The sequence below is a fragment of the Carassius auratus genome, chromosome 4 (assembly GCF_003368295.1).
Source record: "Carassius auratus strain Wakin chromosome 4, ASM336829v1, whole genome shotgun sequence".
Taxonomy (NCBI): Eukaryota; Metazoa; Chordata; class Actinopteri; order Cypriniformes; family Cyprinidae; genus Carassius; species Carassius auratus.
This window is the reverse complement of record NC_039246.1, coordinates 25,904,403-25,928,850: the sequence shown is the minus strand read 5'-3', so window position 1 is coordinate 25,928,850 and position 24,448 is coordinate 25,904,403. Positions and strand designations below refer to the sequence as shown.

At 36.6% G+C, this 24,448-nt stretch overlaps 1 protein-coding gene across 1 annotated transcript in view; it reads left to right on the top strand.

Annotated features, from left to right (window-relative positions):
- The first annotated feature begins 9,105 nt into the window (after positions 1-9,105).
- LOC113064073 (high mobility group protein HMGI-C-like) overlaps positions 9,106-24,448 on the top strand; it is a 29,654-nt gene continuing 14,311 nt past the window's right edge. Inside the window, exons 1-3 of the mRNA XM_026234616.1 lie at positions 9,106-9,705; positions 12,091-12,177; positions 16,377-16,427. Coding sequence (XP_026090401.1) covers positions 9,583-9,705; positions 12,091-12,177; positions 16,377-16,427 — 261 coding nt within the window. The 5' untranslated portion in view covers positions 9,106-9,582. The remainder of the gene's footprint in view (positions 9,706-12,090; positions 12,178-16,376; positions 16,428-24,448) is intronic.

The following is a 24,448-nucleotide window of genomic DNA, read 5'->3' as shown; positions in this document are numbered from 1 at the left end:
TTTTTTCATCTTTTCATTTCATTTCTGCTAATGAGCAAAAATAGGGTTTTCACTGCAAAAGGACTTTAAAAAGAAGCTGCTGACTTTTGTGGATTTTGCAGGTAATGACAACATTGACCTTTAGTGTCTCATCCCTAACTTCTTTTATATCTTCTCACATTCCAAACATTCCGGATGCAACAGGTCTCACCCCCTTACCCAGCCCTAAAACTAAACAAAGGTCACAGGGACTGACCCTTTCTCCAGGCCTCCAACTAAACTACAGGTGACGGCAGAAAGCTTTCAGAAAGGTATGTAGCTTTTGCTGAAGTCTGTGTCCTTATCTCAAACATCTAAATACTGATTTACTGAAAAAGAAACGGATCAATAACTGAAGTCAATGAGCCATTAAACCCTTGTCTTCATTGAAATGTGAAAAGGGGAGTGTTTATCAGAAAACAGATGGGATATAGACACTTAGGTCTGAATGGATCAATGAAGATTTTCGGTTATAAGTCCCAAATGCATTACAGAATACGCATATTTTTGATCCAGCACAAATTTTTCTAGGTTTATGATCATTTCTAAAGGCTTATTTGTTTGTTTTGTTTGTATTTTATTAATTAAAAAGCAAAAATCTGGGTTATTCTGAAGCTCTTAGAATGGAAATGAAAGCAGTCCATAAATCTAAAAATAAGGAGTCTAGCCACATAAATTAGATGATTTAACTTTATAAATATATTTATAGTAATCAACATTTATGCCAGAAGTGCTATCATTTCATCTTAACTGGGATTGAATTGGAATATGAAACTGCTTGTATAATAATTATACAAAAGCTTGTTTATAATAGTTTTTTTGTGACCAGGCATGTCCTGCTCCATGTGATGGTAGCGAAGTTCACAGTGGCAGCTGCACTTGAGCTGTTTTTTGGGGAGATCAGGAATGTGCGCTCTCTTTTGAAGACTTCCTGTCTCGGAGGCCAGCTTTCCATAAATTTGTCAATGAAAACGAGTTAATTGAAGAACAGAGCTGAATTTATCAGGACTACACTGAGACTGTGTATGAATGTGTGTTGTGCGTGCATGTTTGTATTTGTACATAGATAGATGTGTGTGTGTGTGACAGGGACGTCGTTCTCCGAAAATATTTCCTCTGCTGGAAAAACGTTTGCCTTCGAGGACAAACTCACAAAGTTGCGGTTTACTGCACTCTGTTAGACTGCATTCAGCCAATAGAAGAACAGAGATTCTGTACTGACCAAAAGTTGGTCTATTCATAAAATGTACATGTGTCTCCACTTGGCAAAACCCCCTGTAGAACATAGTTGGGATTGCTGTTGCCATATGACGGAAGAGCGTGTGGAGAAAAAAGGAATTTATTTTACAACAACTGTGTGGAAGTAAAATAAACAGTTGAACACAGAAATGTACTCACTGATTTACAACCATCGATAACGGTTACTCTCAACTACATTACTTCCAGACTAACTCTGCGTAGTTTTTATATGTAAACGACTTGTATATAAAAAAATATATATATAAATAATAACTTTTATTATAGCGTATATGATCTGCATTAAAAGCATGTAAAAATACACAAATACATTGCAATATATTCAATACAATAAAGGTGTGTATGTGTCTGTGTGTGTGCTTGAAATATATTGTACTTATTATATATAGACATACTTTGTGTGTGTGTGTGTGTGTGTGTATATATATATATATATATATAAAATGTATGGAAATAATGTTTTTTTATATATGACCTGCACTAAAAATATATAAATACATGCACGTTTAAATTACAATATAGATAGAATAATTAATAATTAATTAATTAATAATAATTAATAGATAATTTTTTTGTATATATGTGACCCTGGACTACAAAATCAGTCTTAAGTGGCAATTCATCTGAAAGCTGAATAAATAAAGTTTCCATTGATGTATGGTTTGTTAGGATCAGACAATATTTGTATTTTTATTTTTTTGGAATATTTTTAAATACTGAGAAAATCGCCTTTGAAATTGTGTGAATGAATTCTTGGCAATGCATATTGCTAATAAAAAAAATTAAGTTTTGATATATTTCTCTTCATGAAACATGATCTTTACTTAATATCCTAATGATTTTTTGGCATAAAAGAAAAATCAATAATTTTTACCCATACAATGTTTTTTTTTTTTTTGCCAATGCTAAAAATATACCCCAGCGACTTAAGACTGATTTTGTGGTTCAGGGTCACATATATATCAATTATTTATATAAATGTATAAATACATAATTAAATTGGAAACATCATTTAAATGCTCCAGTCACTCTGAAGCCATACTGAAAATCTTGAACTAATAATTTAATTTGTAAAGGGGGGGATACATTAAACCAGTAAGTAGGCAAAACTGGTCTCAGACTTTTGAACCCCAAGGTCAAACATTCCCATTTTCTTGAGAAAAAAACCGTCTAGCTTTAATAAAGTGTGCTGTAAATCTGAACATGTCTCAGAGACAAAGCAGTGACTGCTGTATGTCTCTCTTGACAGTGAGGTGCACTGAGAGATAGATTTAGCAGAGCTGGGGGCGTTCAGTGGAATGTGCTCATTTGGTGTCCTCTGAACTTTAGTGAATGAGTGAATGGGGAGTGTTAGTTGTCAACTTCTCTCATCTGTGCCGGCAGATGGAGCCTTTGGCCTGCCAGCTGTCATCTGCAGCACACACATTTAGAGTGGCATTGAGGAGAAGAGACAGCTCAGGTGCTACTTTCAGATGGCAGCCAGCTCTATGATAACTGGAGAATGCTCAATGTAGCATTTCTATTGCTTAACTGGGGCAGGACCCCACCCTATCATCTTATTCCATGGCTAATGTGAAGTTTATGTTTTTGAGGGCTCTTAAAAGCATGAAATGCATCGTTGCCTATCTGCTGCTTTTGACTCATTGTAGTCTCTTGAGATTGTGTGCATTCTTTAACTAGTCAGATAATTAGTTAATCTAGTTGCAAGAGAGCAAGGATGGGGGAGAGAAAAAAAAACTGTGAGCAAAGTTTTCGCGCTTCAGCTCATCTTGGGAGGTACATCCTTTGTGTTGGTTACACTCTGACCTTAACAAAGTGTGGAGGTAAAAGTCTGGCCAGTATCACGGAGGTCAAAGGACAGCGGGTTTTTCTGCTCTTGGTTTCCTGAATGCCTCCATCACAGGAAGTTAACATGCTGAGATTTTCCGGCAGTGGAAGTTCTTAAACACAAAGAGCAAGTTTAGCATACACATACAAAAAAAGACATGGTCAGAGTACATTAAAAAATTATGATTTAGGTTAAAATATGCTTCATTATAAAGTAGTAATATTTAAGTAGTTAAATATTAATGGAGAGCAATGAAAATATAAAATTTTAAATCTAGTTTTTTTTTTTTTTTTATCTATTCATTCTCCACACTGGTTATTCTTTTATTTAATAGATAGTTTAAAAACCTCTTGAAATTACCTGAATTTCCTAAAACAGGTAGTTTAGACTGGCCATATATTAATAGCATATTATTATCTAAACCATGTTATTTATTTTAACTATCTGACATTAAAGAAGTCGTATTGTTCACTCATCATCACCCAAACCAGCTCAAGATGTTTATAGTAATATATCCCAACAGAAAGTCCTCAAAGACCCGCTCTTTTTGTCTTATCAACAAACCAGCATGACATGAACTTCCCTTATAGCTGCTTTACTGACAAATCGTCCCCTTGGAATTATAAGGTTCTATATGACATTTTTGTCAAAATTGAGTTATTCACATATTCTTAATCTGTGACAATTTATTTACATTGTGTGATGTTTTATTTTAAGTTGTGTACATTTTGGGATTTTTTATCGAAAAAACAAAAAAAAATACATGAATCTAAATATTTTTGTGAGTGAACAATCCCATTAAGGTGTTCAGGAGATCTGTACTAAGCCAGCATCTCAAGTGCTGCGTGTGAATCCCATTGTAAACAGTAAACTAACTGTAGTCTCTTGACACAGTGACACACAAGTGTTCTCCTGGATCAGCACCTTCTGTTGACCTGTGACGCCACATTGTACCTGCTTCCCAATCTGGAGCGCCAGTTCACAAAGGTCCATTTCCATACAGACAGGTCACCCTTTCCTTTTCCATCTGACTACATTAGGAATACGAGAGCCTGGAGACTATGAATAGACCAGCGGACCCTGCCGTTCACAGGGGACTCAGGTTCGGTGAGGTGGGAGTTTGTGTGAGCTTGCACACATTGCCTCCCCGTCTCTCCAAGGTGGCCTGGGAGCTGGCCAGACGTCTATGTCACTTCAGAAGGGAGGGGATGGGAGAGACAGCTCTGGCTGATAATTTGTCTTTATGGCCCCACGTCACCTTTAACCCCTCGACAGGGTGACTGACCCTAGATAGTCCATTTCTCAGTGACCAGTCAGACTGCCATGTTGGCTTTTATACTGTGTGTGTATCTACTTGTAAATGTCTAATATATTAAGAGAGAGAGAGAGAGAGAGAGAGAGAGAGAGAGAGATAATAATAATATTTTAATTATTATTATACGTTTCCTCCATCTCAAACACATTTTTTATTAAATATTTTGTCCAAATATATGTATAAAATTACATGTAAATGTGCGCACATTCACACACTCATATATGTATGTATGTACAATACACACAAATATTGTATTTTTATTTTTTATTGTTATATCTTATGCATATTCATATATTATCCTATCTATCTATCTATCTATCTATTATATGTTATAATAATAAATAATATCTAATTATATAATGTTGGTAATTTATGTAATTGTTTTCAATTTAATTTACAAAATTATATAATTTCACATATAATTAAAATAAATATATGAATATAAAATTATATATTTATTATTATATTATATTTATTATGATTATTATATTATGTGTGTGTACTCTGTAATACATAAATGATTCCTTCACAGTTCATACATTATAATAATAAATGAAAATGTATAATTTATTTATTATATTATTATAAATATTGCATTATTAATATATGCTTCCTCTCTCATGCACATTAAATAATATAGTAACATATCTCATGCACATTAAATATCAATAGTATATAATATTACTAAATATTATCAAATGCTATTTTGGCTAATTTCCTTTCAGCTGCTAAGACTGTATTTAATGCATTTTGTCATATTTAAATACATTTTCTTTTAAAATGAATACAGAAAATGTGATAAGCCATGTGAAATGTGAAGAAAGCATCTGAGATCCATTTGTAACAAACAGTAAAACTTGCTCATCTCATTGCCTGGGACTTCTTCACTAGATTTGATAAGCCCCCCACAGCCCCCCCCCCCCCCCCCATAAGCATTGAACATTTTCTGTGTCATTTTTTTCTCTTACCGCTAGATATGCAGCTTTGAGACTGAAGTGAAGAGGAAAATGCTTTAACAGTTTGTGTCTGATGTGTGGCTGTCGGCCCCTGGCAGCCGGCTTTCATAAATGTATCGCATATGTGTAGGCCGCTTTGAGGCCGTCTGGGGGTGAAATGGTTAAAATTGACATCGGGTGGCAAAGGGGCTGTGGTTGGTCTCAAATCTTTTTAGTGTGCCGCGGTGGACGAGCGCTCCCCTCCTCTGTCCGAGAGAGAGAAAAAAAGGAAATCTGTGTCCAACCCAAAGAATGTCTTTTGAAATGCACATGCTCCTGCTTTTTTTACACCCTGTGAGCGCTTTGTTTCCTTCACGTTTCTGCAGATTTGGCCTGCATTCTCGTGATTTACGTGATTATTATTTTAATGCTTTTTTTTACTTTTACTTTTTTTCAGGATTTATTTTTATTACTTTAGGAATTAATTATACAGTTTGTGTGTAATATATACATATATAAAATGTTTTTTTTTTTTTTTTTTATGAATGCTATGCAATAGAAAACTTTTCACCATTCTTGAATTTTGCAAAAGGAGAGACTGCAAGTGCATTTTGCACAATTTGTATACATTCAAGTCATATATCTCTGTGTTCTGACAAAAGTTTCAAGTTGGCCGTAATCGATCTTGGTAGTACTTTGGGCAGTAATTTGTGGCTGGGGCTATTGATCGTATTCGTTTCATTCGCTGGCGGTCCCGACGCCGCTCTGTCTGCGGGGGAGTGGTTTGAAATTCCTCTTCTCCACCTTCTTTGGGGGTCTGAGAGCTGTTTTTTATGAATGAACTGAATACCAACTACAAATTAACCAGTCTCTTTCACAAGCAAAACACTCCCTTCTGCAGCCAGTTCTACAAACTGCACGGTTTCCGAATAATGATGAAGAACATGCAGTGAGGAATAATAAAAATGCAGTAGTGTAAAAATAACCGCCCTGATGTTGACATATCACCAGATACAAAGAATCATGTCGCAAGTACTAGAAAATTTTTCAAATTCTCTAGAATCAGCAGCAATATTCAGTAACCATAACAAATCCATTAAAGTGCATTAAGTTATATTATACATGCACACATTAAGACGCTTATTGTATAAAGGTTAATGATGTCTGAGATGGCCTGTTTAAAAGATATTTGAAAAGTTGTTAAAATATGTTTACCTTCACATTTTTTATTTATTTACGGGGTTATGCATTTTGATAATTGAATTATATATTTTTAAATGACCTTGACACACTACAGGGGTCTGTAGTATCATTCTCTATTTTATTATTTTTCATTTGACAAAAAAAAAAAAAGAAAAAAAAGGTTGTGGTTACTTTGCTTTTTTCAAAATTTAATTAAGCATTTCAAGTTTTTAATTATTTTCTTGTGTGTATGTGTGTAGATTTACACCGCCTAATCTTAAAATACCAAAATAACTTTACTTGATGTTATGTTAAAAATATCATAAAGTAACCTTTATAGATCCAGACAAAAAATTGCATCATTCAGTGACCCATAAAACATGTATTTTATATCTTTGGCGATGCACTTTTTCATTTTCTTTCTGTCCTTCTTCCATCTTTGTTGTGCTTTGTGCAGCTCTTGGAGTTCAAGATCCTCCAGCTCTCGGTAATAAAGCCCATCTCTGACACAATTGTATTCATTTGGAGAGGGTTGGGAGGACTTTGCCATTCCTCCCCCGTTGGTCGAGCAGGCTTGGTCAGATCGTGGGAAAGGCCCTCCACGTAAAGCAGTTTATTCTCTGTCACTGTTGTTCTTGTGTAATTGATCTCACTCCACGTCGATGGGCGGAAGACTTCAAAGACACGCGGCTGTTGGAGGTCGATCTGCTTGTGCTCGCGGCCTTGAGGGACAAAAAACAACTGCTTCCCTTTCGCTTACACACTTTTGATTAGTGTGTAAAACTGCATAGCACGAGGCGTGACGTAAACTGTGTATATTGGTGGAAATTTCAAATTATTTATTTAATTTGGCGCTGTAATTAAATGAGCTATAATCAGATTCCTTAGTGGTAATATAGGATTTACATTACAAACAAACGTTTATTTGAATGTTTTCTTTTTATTACGTTCGGGGTCCTTTTTTTAAAACCGAAGTTAGGCTAAAGCATGAAACACACGTACATGACATTGAAGTAGTCCGAATCCTGAGCTAAGGACTCAAAGTAGTTATTTTTTGTGTGTGAATCAAAATCATACAGCGGCACCAGTGTAGTCCAATTGAATGAATGCTTGCTTTATTTATTCATTAATTCACTGAAAAACATAGCGCGACCAGTGTTATCTGATTCGGAAATAATGGTTTATTTTTTCTTCTTCTAATAAATTCAAACACATTTGAATCAGCTGGGTTACTAAATTAATCTGAATCAATTATTGAATAGCAAATCATGTTTTTTCATGTTTTATTATTTTGCTCTCAAACAATTAATTGCGATTAATCGCATCCAATTAAAATATTTTGTTTATAGACTAGGCTATAATATATGTGTGTGTGCTGTGTATGTTTATTATGTATGTAGAAATACACACACACATGCATGTATATATATTTAAGAAAAATATGTTATTTGTATATTAAATACATTTATATACCTACATTAGAGATTATATAAATATATACATGTGTATTTATATATATATATATATATATATATATATATATATATATATATATATATATATATATACATAATAAATATACACAATACATGCACATATATAACATAAACAAAAACTTTTTGGATGTGAATAATGCACTTTTTTTCACTGCATAATTATAAGCTGCAAATCATGAATCAAGAACTAGCTACTTTGTGTTCTAAGGCACCAGTGACCACTAGTTGTTCAAACATAGATACAATTTATATATATATATATATATATATATATATATATATATATATATATATATATATATATATATATATATATATAAGAAATATAACTTGGCCATAAACATTATATATATATATATATATATATATATATATATATATATATATATATATATATATACATACATATATATATATATATATATATATATATATATATATATATATATATATATATATATATATATATATATATATATATATATATTTAAAAAAAAAGTAACAAAAAGTTACAAAAAGTAACGGATAAATGGATAAAAACCCATATTTTTGTTTTAATATTAGTTTTCTTAATATACTGTTACGCCTATTGTATTGCAATCATGCAGCCTCTAAGAAGTCGAACTAAATAGATGAAATCTGAAATGATCTCATCATGTGGCAATGCTGAGGGCAGTAAATGCAACACGAAACTTTTCTCTCAAATATTTATTCCTGGAAAAAGTACACTAAAAGAATAGTTGGCGGACACAAAAAAGAATCGGAGCACATCCCAAAGGTTACGTATCGTTAACATGTCTTGAGATAAACAAACAAATAAACAGTCTATGAACTGTGCTGTGTCTTTAAACTTTTCTGGAGTGTAGCCAGTAACATGAATGGTGCTGGACACGTGAGTTTGTCTCAATGTGGTCTCCCCTCTTAGTATTTCTCATGTTTTCTCTGGCTGTTGTCCAATTCTTTTCTCTCTCTCTTTTTGCGCCTCTCGTGCCCCCTCCCTCCCCGTGTTATCCACCCACGGGAAAAGTGATTTTCGCCTCTCTCTCTCTCTCTCTCTCTCTCCTCTTTTTTTAATGTATATACCTCATCCTCATCCACAGTCCGTGGACTTATTTCCGTGTGGGCAGCAGGGATGCATTTAAAATGCCCCCATTTTTTGACTTAAACCAATCCTTGTAGAAAGCCGTTCCCCGCAAATTCTTGAATCCGCACTAGTGTGGATTTGACAGGACACTGTCACACTTCCCTCTGCGAATGTCTCGTTCAAATAGCAATCGATAACCGGGCTTATTTTATTACTAAAGCCACCCCCACTTAATTCTACACAGGAGATTTTTTTCCCCCTCAGCGTGTGTAAGCCAAATTCTCAAACCAAGAGAGAGACAGCACGTGCTTCTCACAATACCGCGCTTTTAGTTTACATTCTGCATCCCCTTCATGTGCACACCGGTTTTAAGCGCATTGTTCTTGATAAGCGCGCATTGGTGAGCGCAAGACACTGACTGCAGGAACAGAACGTGCTCAAGACTCCGTTTGGAACTCACACACACGATGAGCGCGCGCGGTGAGGAAGCCGCCGGCGAAGCTTCAGGATCGCAGGAGCAAACCGAGCCCGAGCCTGCCCCTGCCGAGCCAAAGAAGAGGGGACCGGGTAGACCCAGGAAGCCGCAACAGGTCAGTGTGTGACTCTTATTTCTTCCACCTTTAATATTCTAAATTGAGGAACGGGCGCGTTTAGACCTGCAGGGCTGCTCAATAAACATTCTTACTGTAACCATATATTAGGCTACTTTTCGCCCGCACTTTATGGCTCATGTTTACATGCACCCCTGCTGCAAAAACAGCTTAAACCAGACTGGGCTAGTTTGCTGGTCTTTCAGACAGGTCTGGCTGCAGGTTTTCACTTTGACCACCTATGCGACCAGCTAAACCTGCTTAACACCAGCTTAGCCAGGCTGGGAGACCAAGTAGTCCAGTTAAGACCAGCAAACCAATCTAGTCTGGTTTAAGATGTTTTATATATATATATATATATATATATATATATATATATATATATATATATATATATATATATATATATATATATATATATATATATTGGTGTGATCTATTGCACTTTATATTTTGTACAGGATGGAATGTATGGAAACTATGTATAACTTGGCCATAAACATATATATATAGGCTACAACAAGTGATTTTTTATTTTATTTAATTTCTAATTTTTTCCTCTAAATTTTTACTGCTTTTAATAATGTTTTATCTTCACTACTTCATTTTAACAGTATGACAAATTATTATTTAAGTGCAGATATTTTAATGTACTTTGAGTTATGTGTATAATAATTCAAGATAAATAAAAATGTTTCTTTAAAATAGTTTTGATGAATTAAAGTATGGCACACTGAAGGACACTGCTGTCATTGCATGAAATATGAAGTCTCTTCGTTTCTACTGTGTTCTATTCAAGAATGTCCACTGGGTGTTTTTAGACAGAAGTATCAAGCTTGTGTGCTTAGATTGCGATTGCATTTGAAGTTTGTGTTTCTCTTGTGGGGAATTCCTGCAGACTGAATGTATAGCTTGTATGTGTGTTAGGTTTATTGTAGGCCTACGAGTAGCACTTGTTTGTATTTGTACAGGAAGCACTTTGTTCCTAGCAGATAGTATTCCAAATTACACGCTTGCCATCTGTTGAACACAACGGTCTCTCGTATGTGATGCTAAAGCACTTTTGTGAGTTGATTTGGATAAGATCTGCTAAATGTATAGCCTGCGCTACAGGGTCCTCTGTTGATGTGATGAGATCAAACCCAGTTTGCTTTAGAAATCTTTTATCAGACCAAATAAAATATATATTTGAACAAACCATTATAGGTTTTCTTAAATGATGCACTGTGATTCGTCTAAATTACAAAACATACATATATTATATAGTTATTATATAGTAATAATTATATAGTAGTATATATAGTATATAGCAGTAGTATATGTATAGTAATTGATATAGTAGGCCTAAATGTTTTGTGTGTGTATACAGAGATAGAGACAAATGTTGTATATTGGCTATTTTAAATGTACCTGTTGGTGTGAGCAGTGGTTACTATAACAACAGGCATGTAATTAAAATGTAATGTCACTAAACATCTATCTATTTAGTCATGACCACATCCTTCGAAATTCTTGTTTTGAGTGTTTGTGGTCAGAGGATGTGATTCACTATCTTAAGTAATTCACAAGTGACTCACTGCAATACCTCTGTTTGCAAATAGCCATGAGGATGAGCTGGCCAGAAGGGTTAAAAATAAAGTCATTCACCAAATATACTGAATTGTTTGTCTGGCACAGATGATGCATGTATGTGGAAACCTTTTTTTTTGTAATTCTTAAAAAATTATAAAAAAATAATAATAAGTTTTGTTGTATGTGCAAGAATTGAAGATACATTTAGTTGTTTTTTATGTATGCACACACATAGACACACAACATTTGCTTGTTGCTTTGGTTTTAACTTGTAAAGCCCCAAGTGAATGGGAGACCATCAGTAAATATGTGTATGGTTGAAGGCGGACCCTGTCTTCTTTGAGAAGAGGTAGAGTGCAGCAGTGGTCTCAAAATGTATTAGGACACTTCTGGACAGTCATGCTACACCTTAAATGCTTGAATGTCTTTGCCTTAGATGGCCAATCAAATGGCACCTGCACATGGCTAAGCTAATTTTGCAATTACCGGTACTTTAAAGCAGCTGGTCCCAATGTGATTTTAAAGGCTGTATGAAGTCAGTTCTTCTTTCGTTCACACAGCACAGTAACCACAGGTGTAGTTCGTCACAGTAACTATGAACGTGATCCACAAACGTTTGACAAACAGAAAGCGTCCAGATGCATTTGCTGTTATTTTGAGCAATGTATTTATTGTTTTATGATTTGAAGAAAAAAAAACTGGTGTGAAAAGTGTGCTTGTGGTTTCTTCCGAATAAATGCCACTTAGCTTGCTGATGGTCCATGCCATTGTTTTCTGCGCTCATGGCATAAGTTCGCCTCCTCTCATTCTCAGGAACCCACAGGAGAGCCTGTCCCCAAACGACCGAGGGGACGCCCCAAAGGAAGCAAGAACAAGGGCCCATCCAAAGCAGCGCAGAAGGTGAGAACCAGGCAAATTTCTGCACACCTTAACATTCTGTGTATCATTCTATTATGTCTATCCAACTGAAAAGTTGTTCTATCCTTCTATTTATCATTCTATCTATCATGTACCACTTCACAAGAAAAAGAATATTAACCTTGGCAGTGTTAACTGAGGAAATGGGCTCTTACCATTTTTATAAATCATTTATCAAGAACGTGTCAGGAACATTTAGAAGTATGAGAAATGTGTCGACATCCGGGGCGTATGTATGTGTGTGTGAATGTTGGGCACTGCCTTATTGATGTCTAAATCATAAAGCCTGTGTGAACGGAGCGCAGTGAGCCGAACCTCTTTGCTGTGTATTTCAACGCAGTAGTTAACACTAAGCTCCAGTAATGTGGCGAGGGGAGTCCTTCTGACCTGCACACCTAAAAGTAGCAGTGAATTCTACACACATAAATACTCTCTCTCTCTGTGTCTCGCCTTAGGCAAATTACCACGCATACGCGAGAGAACCACAAACATGCAGGCATACACACACACACACAGGCATGCATGCATGAAGTGTATACTTTGCGCAGGGAGTATAGAGCATGTACTGTTGCATATTTCCAAACAAAACTCCGTTCCAATTCCTTGCTAATACCCATGTAAACAGAAAAGCAAATAGCAGCATCACATAAGATTTAGTCGCTGTGCATCAGTGTAGCTGAATGCGACTGTCAGCATCTGTAATCGCATATTTCTGTTTATGTATTGGGAATGCCTTTAAAGAGGAGTTGTTCTGGCGAGCGTTTTGTAATGAAGTCATTAACATTTCAGCCTCGCTTGTGTGTGTGGTCTAGTCTGGCATATGTTTGCGGGACGTTCCCTCCAACTGTCAGTGCGTTTGAGTTTTAGAAGTATTACTATGTGATTCTCATCTCCGAGTTGTCAAGGGACGCTGAGAAGTCTATTTGCGGAATTAGTTTAGGTTAATAACTCACTGACAGCTCCGAGCACTCTCTTTTCGCAGCGATGTACCACTGTAAACAGCCACGGGACGGCTTTGAAAAGCTTCAGCACTTTTCTGCTAGCGTAATCCCGTTTAATCTTGTTTAGCATTGTTATGATACAGTGGACTGATAAATCCATCGAGATGAAAAGAACCTAAATCGGCAAGGTGCCTCACTAGAGACACTTCTCACAAGATTTGCTCTCCCGTCCGCTATCAGTCATTTGTCTTCTACCACTTTCACAACCCAAAGTTTAAAGGCTCTGCGTCTCAAACTGACTCCACACTGATGCTGCACTTGCTCAAACATACTGTAAGTACCAGAGGAGAACTCTTTTGTGAGGTAAGTATTGCAGAATGAGAAAATACATTGTTATACAAGGTAAATCTTCGGATGGATGGTTAGAATGATCGATAGAAGGCGATTGAAACAATGACAGAAAGCCGGAACAATAGATAGATTGATAGAACCTTGAGACAATGAAGGAATAAACATAAACCTCCAGATTCATGAAATGTAGCAGTCAATAAATAATGCAGTTTAATTCACGCATTACAGATTCTTCCATTCACATCACAGAGGCTTCTGTTGGCTCTTAATTGCACTAAAGAACCCACAGAGCTTGTATCACATGAGCAATCCAGGCTAAATCAGGCTAAGCAAGCCATAATATACCTCAGTGTTTATTAACACGGTTTTAGCTGTCAACACATATAACCAGACAGTTTCTGCCCTGCTATGATCTTTTTGGTCAATACATTGGCCCTAATGACTAGCCTGAATATTTTCCATTGACTAGATATTGTTGGAACTTGATACGGGGCACCAGGGGGCTAATTTTAAACTCTCCATTCGCAAAAGTGGGTTTGGCAGAGGCGATACCGCCCCTCCCTTTCCATTAATAAGAGATGGCCTTGTCCCCGGCCTCACACGCATGCCAGGATGTCCTGGTGTCGAAGAGGACAGTGAGCACCCAGGCTTGTCTCTGCCGTGGACACGAGACTTGGCTGGACGAGACACGCAAACACTGACATGATTAATTGATCAGGGTGTCGTCTTGCAGACCATTAAATCTCCTCATTAAAAATGCAGCATCCCCAACAGAGGACTGAGGGTAGGGAGACACTGATTGGACCGAGAAAGACAGACAGAGACATTGTGAAAGACACAGATGAGGAGAGGTGAGGTTAAAGGGATCGTGTCTTTGAGAATGTGAAGGAATTATAAGCCCCGTAATCTAATCTTTACATCACATTTTTTACCTATTTCGATCCTGTAAGGACCCACATGGCTGACCACCGACCCGTAGCTGCCTCTGTGTCCTTTCTAAGTGACCGGCTGCGGCATGAACTATGACGCTCAGGTTTATATTTCTCCATCATGCCTACGCAGAATGGTGAAGCGTCCTTGGGGTATTCAAAACAAACTGTGCTTGTTGGAGAAGTGGTAATGTGAGCCTTGACAATGCCTGCATACTTAGTCAGGGAAAACAGACCAACCCAAACAGGGCTGAACACATCACACACAACACGAGAGACAGGGATGCATTTTAGAAGCTGTTGAGGAAGTCTTCCAACCATAAGAATATGGGTTCAAAGGGACCCACAAAAGAAAGTTCTGTCATCATTTACCCTCATGTCTTTTCAAACCCATATGACTCTTTCTTCACTGTCAGAGAAGAATGTGCTAAAATTGTACCTTCAGGAGTACATTGGGGCAGTTCCTTTAAAGAGAAAACTTTGTGCCTTATCTTGATCTAAATGGTGCGTATTAGTGCCTTAAAATAGGAATATGTTCCCTTAAGGAACTTCTGTAAATATTTTAAGAGTAAATAAAGTACAAAGTTGTCCCTTTAAAGACGCTGAACCATGAAAAGCTGTTGAACCCCCATAGGTTTAATTTATATAAAAGGTGAATATTTGAAGAAAATATTGAAGGTAAGTGTGTGTGTCTGTAAAACTTCCAAATGACCAGAAAGTGTCTCATATGGCTCGTTCGTGGTATTTAAAATCTTCTGAAACCATACGCTAGGTTTGGGTGAGGAAAAGATCCAAATTTAAGACATTATTTACTGAAAATCTTAATGTCTTCCCTGGCGTAGTACTTCCTTGAGAGAAGTATAATGTTGTCCTGTTAATGAACAGAATCATCCTGCTGAATCGGATCTTTTCAGTGAATCATTGATTCAGTTCACGGAACAAGTGCTGTTTTAGTATTATTTCTGTATTGTTCACTAAAAAAAAATATATGTATATTTTTTCATTTTAATTTCATAATTTTTTTTCTAGTAATGTCATTTTTAGCAATTTTGTTAGGATTTTTATAACACTGATTTGTATCTCACTTGGTTGGACGTACTCTGCTGACAAACATGATAGCACTGACGCCTATCCTTCTTGGGTCATTTGCATAATTCATAGATTTTTGAGGATTTGCATAATTCATAGATTTTTGAGGATTTGGGTAAAGTTTCCTGCAGGCCTCTGTATAACAAAAAAGCCCATGACCAGAAGAAAACTTTATATCCTATTAATAAAGAAGACACTTCTCGTCTTGTTAATTGTCTCCACGCCGTTCAAACCCACGGGGCAAGGCTCTCCTGCTTCCACTTGTCAAATAATTTCAGTTACATTTTCAGAGGAGGACAAAATTGTTGCTTGAATGACACATAATGTCCTTGGAAAAAAATACCCTTCTGTTTTGGTTCATACGGTGGAGTTAGACAACAGTCAAATCAGAAATCTTGCCTCCTAAACATTATTAATGTTCTTTAGCAACGGGAAGGTGAAGTTATGTTTTAGACAAAATGTTAAAGGCATTGGTGTTTTATCTTTACAGACTACTTCAGTGAACTTAAGTTGGAGCCACTATTATAGAAACCCCATAACTGTCTTTCATGGCCCTTATCTGGGTGGTTTTGCTGATAATGGTGCTCTTATTTACACTTGAATGGCATAAAATTCCTCTAGTGAAATATTACGCTGTACAGACCAGGAACTTGAGCAATGGAGATAGTTCATTGTTGGAGGCCCGGATATACCTTACAAACTCTTTCTGCATTAAACGCGTTAGAGGAAATGGAGCCCTAGCATTTAACCTTCTCCTTTTGTGGCTGTATATGAAAATGACTCTGCTTGTGACAAATTGTGTGCCTGAAAAATTTGTTTAAAGCACTTGATGAAATACCGGCCACTAATTCATGGTTGTTGGCATTTGCAGAAAGCTGAGACCACAGGGGAGAAAAGACCTAGAGGGAGACCCAGGAAATGGGTGAGTTTGTTTACATTAGTCATATATATAACTGAACACAGCCATTTGCAGCACGTTCCCATTTACCTTCCAAAACTATGCAGGAAAATTCACCAGTATGCTTTTCAGTGTCTCATCAAGCTTTGGAAAAACATATTTTGAATCATGTTTTATTATTCATTCATTCATTAATAAACAACAATTATGTTTATATTTTATGCATACATTTTACCTTTATGAATTTTCTTGTAATGTTAATTTTTATATAATTTCCTTTATTATTCAATTAACAAAAATGTATTTTCCTGTCGATCTGGCTTTTTATGGAGTCTTATATATATACTGATACCTGGAAACAAAAATGTGTCATTATATATATGAATACATACATACAGAGACAGACATGCATACATAAACACACATGGTGTATTTATTTAGTATTTTACCAATTGATACGATTTGAGTATAAAGTCTTGAATTAATATCCTGCAACATAAGTGTAACATTACATAAACATAAACATTTTTATATACCAACAATATTGTAGAAAAGTATGATTAAATTATTTCAGTCCTTTAGGAGTAAATTTGTAGGGGTATTTGTAAATTAAAACAAAAAACAACTTGACCTTATATATGTCTTATATGTTTTTTTTTTAATTGTGCAATAAAAAAAAACATATATAAGACATACTGTTTATGAGGACAAGTTTTATATTTGAACTTACAATTACATGTATAGTTATTATTTAAAAAAAAAAAAAAAATTCAGTATAAATATGTTACTCTTTTTTTAGTATACATTTATGCATAAAAAATTCATACCACTCATGTACTTGTTTTACCTAATCACTTATTCATTGCAGAATTCATGTGCAAAAGATTCAAAGGATGTGCAAAGTATTCGCAACTGTTTGCACTCAGGTCTAATTCAGCAGTTCCTCCAGTAAAGTTTTGGGTGTTTATCAGCCTGACACATTTGATTGATAGCTGGAGGAGTAAAGCCGCAGGCAGTTAAAAGTGCCACCAGAATGACTACGGGGAGATATGGAGAGAATGAACCCTTTGTGGCATGCCGACTCTGTGTCCTTATGGATTTTTCTCAGGCAGACAGGAAAAGCAAAGCATTCCGAGGCCCCTGGACACACATGCACACACACACCGACTTGAAAGATTCAAAAGTGTGTCACATCTGAATTCACTATACGTTTTTAGGAAAGTGACGGCACAGATTTGATATACCGTGTGCAAATCTTTAAAGTCGGCTATTTTGTTCTCAGTTCCTCGGATCCTCAGTGTGGTTTCATTAAACAGTTGCATGAATTCACATATAGCACGGGGGGCTGAAATGATTTGTACAATACAGAAATGAGTATATTTGTATTGGAGGAAAACATGACCCATCTGACTCTATCATCCAGGAATGCAATTTGAGTCACATGTGAGCCGAGCTGTTCCAAAACACCCTTTACATCCAGGTCTCGGCTGAGCCCCTATAGCGTACATGCTAAAGTTCAGCTTTTACTCGTCACGTCAAACTGTTTTAGGACAGAAACTTTAAACTTTAATAGACGCACAAAGCGTTAGATAGATCAGAGAATGAGGGCAGGTTTACAGAAGCATCGGAGCCCTGCTTGTGGACAAAAGTGTTTTTTTTTATTTACCAAACCTTTTTTTTTTTTTACTTTATGGTACGTTATTTGCATTTGGACTGTGAAAGATAGGATAGAAAGTGATTGGTAGAAATGAATTGTTGCTAATTGTATTCAAACTTATGGTGTCTTTATGAGCACCAAGGCTCTAAATAGTTGCATTATCTAGATAGTTTTTTCTTTTTCTTTTTTTGGTACATTAATCGCTTTTAACGCACCAAAGTGTTGCACTTTTCATGGAGCATGTCTATTAGAGAATAATTATAGAAAGCTACATTTCAAAAGTCCATTTTCAAAATAGCATCAAAATTGAAAATGCTTTTTTTTTTCTTCACACAACATAGTAGGGTTAACGTTGATCCAGACACGTGTTTAAATGAGTGTGTGAGATTGAGAGTCTGAACGGCTGAACTCTCTGGACTGAACTGATAAAGTTTACATTTATTGCCCTATTTCCTTTGTACTGATGCCCGAAGGTGCATTCGGCTGCGCTTTCATGATGGCTGCGTGATGCAGGTACACACTCCCACACACACACACACACACACACACACGCACACGCACTTGATCCACCCACACACTGATGTCAGTTAATCTTAAACAAATAGATAATGGAGTGATTTGCTTTGTAGATGCTAAGTAGACTTTGTAAATGTTTTTCCTCACTTAGCAACATAAGTAGCAAATAAAATAGTGCCTTTTTTCTCATTTATAAACATTCTACACATAAAGAAATTAATGTGGAGGAAATAATTCCAAAATAAACCAAAAAATTTGCTTTTGCTTGATGCTGTATCCATGAGTATGAAGTTTGAGACAACCTTTTTCAGAGTATGTCTTCAAAGACGTAACCAGAAAAAATAGTTTGTCCTCCTGATTGAAACGCAAGCAAACAAACTAAAAGATTATGGGTCAAAGGTTAACTAGACTTAAGCAAGGGCAGAAGTCTGTCAGGCAACAGGAGATTTTTCTCATAGAAGTATGATAAATTTTACCCTGTGGAGAAACAAATATGCTAGCGCATTCAACTATTTTCCTTTGAGAAAGTAATTTCCAAAAAAAAAAAAAATAAATAAATAAATAAAAAAGTTTTAGCTACAAATTAAAATCCTGTTTTTCATTAAATTCGAAGATTTATAATTTTCGTTTATATTTCCTTCATATTTTTCCTTTATTTCATATTTTGTTTTCAATTTAACAAGTGAAAAAATATGAAGAGAAATGCTTAGAAAATCACTCATGAAAACTTGTACGGAAAAATGGACAACTTAATGTAATGATAGTACTAATCAAATTATTATTAAAACATAATTTTTAAAGTATAGTCAACAGAATTTATTCACCAGAATAATGTAAATACACAACACAGTATTTCAACAAAAGATATGCTTTTGATTATTACAATTTATTGAAACCATTCAAATGGAATCGAGAAAATTAATCGATATTATAGAATTTTGTGAAAATGAAACTAAATCGAGAGAAAACATATTTCATAATGCGGCATTAAAAATGTACTTTTTGTTAAACTTGTAATAAACTGCTGTTCAAGTTTCATGAATTCAATTTATTTAGACATGCTTTTTGATGGGTACATTTTAATTGAACCATTAAAACATATTCTTGAAAATAAAACAGAATCCAGAAAAATTGAATGGGAAAAATGGAATTCGGAAAAAAAATTAACAGGTTTCATAGGGCCCTACTTAAGCTTTTTCTAATGCACAAAGACACATGTTGCAGTTGATATGAGTTACAAGCTGGTGTGAATCTGGAGTCATATTCATCATGCTGTAGTCATACTACAAACATCCTGAATGTGGAGTGGGCATAGTGGTATGACATCCTGTGAATAAGTCCGAGATGAACTTGTGGCCAAGTGTATGAATGATAATGAGTCAGAGATGGAGAGCAGAGAGAGACAGCACTCCGATCGGAACGTTAGGATGTCCGAAAAAAGAATGAGCCCTGCATTTCCAGATGTGTGCCAAGGCTTTTTTTGAGTTCAGCCAATGCAGTTTGCGGCAGAAAACCAACATTTTTTGTCTTCCTGTCTCCTTTTTTATGAATGGGCAATAGGAAACGTGTGCGTCTGCAGCCCTCCGTCCTCTTGTATGGGTCATTGTGTGTGGGTTATGATCTGTTTAGCATGTCACAGATGAATTGACATGGATGAGGGGCTGCACGGCGGTCTCCACATCTACAGGGTGGAATTGACAAGAGCTTTGCCATTCCTCGTCTGGATAAACAAGTCAGTTTTCTTCATTCAGCTACTGCTCGCCCTCCTGGAACTAATTATAGCATATCCTTTTTGGCTACAAGGGGCCGCTGGAATGTTTTCCTTTGGCCCCCTCCCCCAACTAAGTATCTCCACCCCGTAAATGGTTAATAGTGGAAGGTGGCTCTGGCTACGAGAAGTGAAAAAAAAAATGCTTTAATCACGTTCATTCCTCCAGAGATATTTAGGACAGCCACCAAAGGCTCATCAGGACTGCTTCATCCGTCAGGTTCAGAATGACCCCTGTTGAGATGGATGCATTGAGCTTTACGCTTTCAGACGGGAAATCCAGCAGTCAGAGGATGTAGCAAAGTTTGGGATTCTTAAAATAATATTTTGCAGGTGGCACAGCTGCTACGTGAGGATATTAGTTTGCAGCAAAAAAACTGTGCTTCTCTAGAATGAAAATATCATAAAGACCTTGAGTTGTTTAATTTGCTAACAGGAATATTTATACAAAAGGATTTGTTGTTTTCAGCAATCTGCCATGATGAGCTCATCGGTTGCTAGATTGCATCCACAAGGAATATAAAAATTATATTCAATTTGTTTTTTCAAAGCTGAGAAATAAATTTGAATTAATGTAGATTTCTTTTTAGCATTTTGATTATATGTTTTCCTTTTTTGATGCGAAGAACCATTATTTCAAGGTGGAGTAAAGTGTAATAAAACTTTTATTTAAAAACAATAAAGACATGTTTTTCAATGGAAGCGCTAAAATATTATTCAATATTAGTAATGGAAAACTAAAAAGACATACATAAAACTCCTTCAAAATTAAAAATCAAAACGCACACAAATGAAAACGAAAAAATAAAAACAATAATCATATCTCTGGGGTACTGATTGACAGATGTTAGAAATGATACAAAATCTTTGTATACATACTCCTAAAAAAGTTTATAATAAAAAACCCTCATGTCTCCTCATATATAATTTTTATGAAGCTATAATGATGCAGTATTTTTAAAAAAATGGCCAAATAAAAAACCTCATTAAATGATATTAATATTAACGATATTTCATAGTTTCCTAATAAATACTGAGTCTTCCATACATCTCACTCTAATTATGCCTTAAAATTATGACCATATGTCAGTTTTTTTTTTAAAGGAAATCTTTGAGTATAAATAACTCCATTCACTGGGTGCAGAATTGCACTATAACATTTCACTACTCGTCTCCGCTCTAGTCCTTTTGTTATTTATAAATTAGGCCAACAGGAAGTCCTGCTATAGGGAGAATTCCGCAGATCCCCTGCACCAGGCGTAATGTTATCTGCTAGATTTGCTTCAGCAGCCAAAAGACTGATTTATTGCCCCCCTCTTCCTTTTCCGGGTGCTCCTCCTGCACAGGTGCGGAGATGGACCGGGTCCGCTGTGCCAAGCGGACAAGCCGCACTGTGTTGCAGAGGTGGGGGCTTGTTGGAACGGACTATCTCTGTCCTCAGACAGCTAACATTATTCAGTTCCCTTTCATACTGCCAACTGGCCGGTGTCCAGCGTGTTTACACGTTTGGTTCCTCTGCAAGCGAGACCATGGCAGAGAAGGGAGAAGTTCTTGTGCTCTCTCTAGACCTGCAAGGCCCTCCAAGTGTTAGTTAGCTAACAGCCCTGCTCGTTTGTTACCAAGGCAAGAAGTGGGAATGCCGGCGAAGACAATGGATTTACTTCCCGTGGTGTCTTCAGACCGTGAGGGATGTCACATGCACTCAAAAGATCAGGCCAAGAGTTTGACGCTATGATGTCCACCTCATCTTACGCCAAGAATTCCTTTGATATGAGGTTGACGACAGGGTCGTGATTCATACTCGCTCTTCCCTTCCCAGGTGGTTCACTCCGCCAATGTTTGTTGGATCATGACGGCCTCGCAAACATCTGAGCAGGTCGCTCTCCAGCCTGCCAAACTGGAGGGAAAAAAAACAACTGGGACGCTGTAAACCTAACGACTCCCACCTCTAGGAAGAGATGAGGAAATAAGTGAATGAATAAGTGAAGAGGCACAAATGAGCGTAGGACAGGAGACGGTGGGGAGGAAGTTCTCTCTCATCTCACACAAGGATCTGACGCTTTTGGCTGGAGGACAGACAGTGTTGTCAGGTGGTGAGGAGTGGAATCAGAGCCGAGGGAAATGGGAGGGAGAGTCTGGCAAGGAAGAGGGGAGGCGCTCTGCATTTCAAGGGGAACAAGGGCTGCGATTGGGAGTCATCCAACAGTCTCGATTTGGTGGGGAGGCTTGGAAAACCCTCAGCTGCTGCCAAAGTGTGAAAAGATTCTTTCTCCCCCACCCCCCTTCCCTTTCTTAATGTGTCCATGTGTGAGGCGGGAGGAGGGTATTGGGATGGGAATTTGGTGTCAAACATCAAAACCTTTTTATAGCCTTCGCGAGCCTCCCGGGCAAAATATTGAACTCGGCTGTCAGCTGAGGTCCTGTCCTTCTCTGAGTCAGTGGCTTGGCCTTTCAGCCTGTTTTTATTCCTCGCATTTCCTATTCCACACTAAATGAGGCTGAAACAGCAAGATGCTGTCAGCTTTATTTAAACTTGTAAACAAATCCCAATGTTTGAAGAACACCGCAATGAGACTTTGCTTTGAGTCATTTGGGCGTCTGCATGTCCTGTTACTTTTAAATTAAAATTGACCCTATTTACTTTATTAATACTTGTTCTTAGTGTTATAGTGTATGATTCGTCAAGACACATTATTCAAAATATTTCATCAGAATTGAATAACTTGCCCTGCCTAGACTTTTATTTCCATATGATTCACCCAGACTAACGTTAATGTAATATTATGTAACGCAAAGTCCAAATAGACATCTCAGGCTACAGTCATAAGCAATGTAAGTACTGTGATAGTTATAAAAATACTGATAGATTTAAAAAAAGACTCAAATCTGATTCTTCATTCTTAACAAAAATTGTACCTTTAGGGGTACAAAAACTTAAAGGGACACCTTTTTGTACCTGATTTACCACTAAAAGATTGATAGTAGTAACTTATGGGTACGCTTAGGCTATTACTTCTCTAAGGTACTGCAATAACATGCACCTTTTAATGGTAAATCAGTACAAAGTCCCTATTACAATCCTAAAGGTAAAATTTTTGCATTTCTATCTATTTTTTTAGTCTTCACAGAGTCAACAATCAGTTCCTAATGAATAAACTTATTCGACTGTTAGATTAAAAAGTCTCAGTTTTGAGAAACAAAGTTGCAGTCACATGAAATAAAGTAGTTAAATGCAAACTGATTTACTCTCCCCAAGAATTAGTCCATTTCCACCACATTATGATATTAAAAATCAGGCAGTCGAAAAAAAAAAAAAAAACTTTTTATATCATTGTGACTTGTCATAGACATGAGTTTTTATGTTATAAGTCCTATTTTTACTATAATTTTGACTTTTTATGTTGTATTGATGAAAATGATGAAATCAAGTTTTTCATACATTTTAACTTGTTGAATGTTTTGTTTCACTTGCAAATACTTGACATTACAGACGTAAAAAGGGCTGTGAATGTCAAGTCATGTTGACTCGAGTTGAAGCGCCAGTTTGCCAGCATAAATAATAAGAAGGTCTTGTGGGTTAAAACAAACTTCTTGTTTGTACAGCATGTTCGGAAAAGTTACTTTTCATAGTTTTGATTTCGTTTGGCAGGACTCCTGCAGCTAGACGTAGTTGGATGGTGGCTAGATTTTTGTAATGAGCTGCAAACATTTTATTAGCAATTATTGAAACCCTGGGCAGGAGTTGGGGTCTTGAATTATGCACTTGCAAAAGCTTCGTTTACATTGTGGCTTGGAGCCGTTCCTGTCCCTCACTTGGACGGCTGTGTGAGTTAGATACAGCGTGAGAGAGAGAGAGTGGACATCTCTACCTCATTCCCTGCATTCCCCAAGCCCTCTCCTCTCCTCTCTTTTCCCCTCTTCTCTTTTTCTATCTCTCTCCCTCTGGATCTGGGGCCCGAGAAGCTGAATACCTGCCAACAGGGGCGTGTGTTCAGTGTGGGGCTCTACTCACACAGCAGGAGTTCGCTGGGACCACCTCAACGGATTTCCACTGGTGACCCCTGTGACCTCTCCCCCTCATCTCTCGCTGCCCCCCCCTTCCTG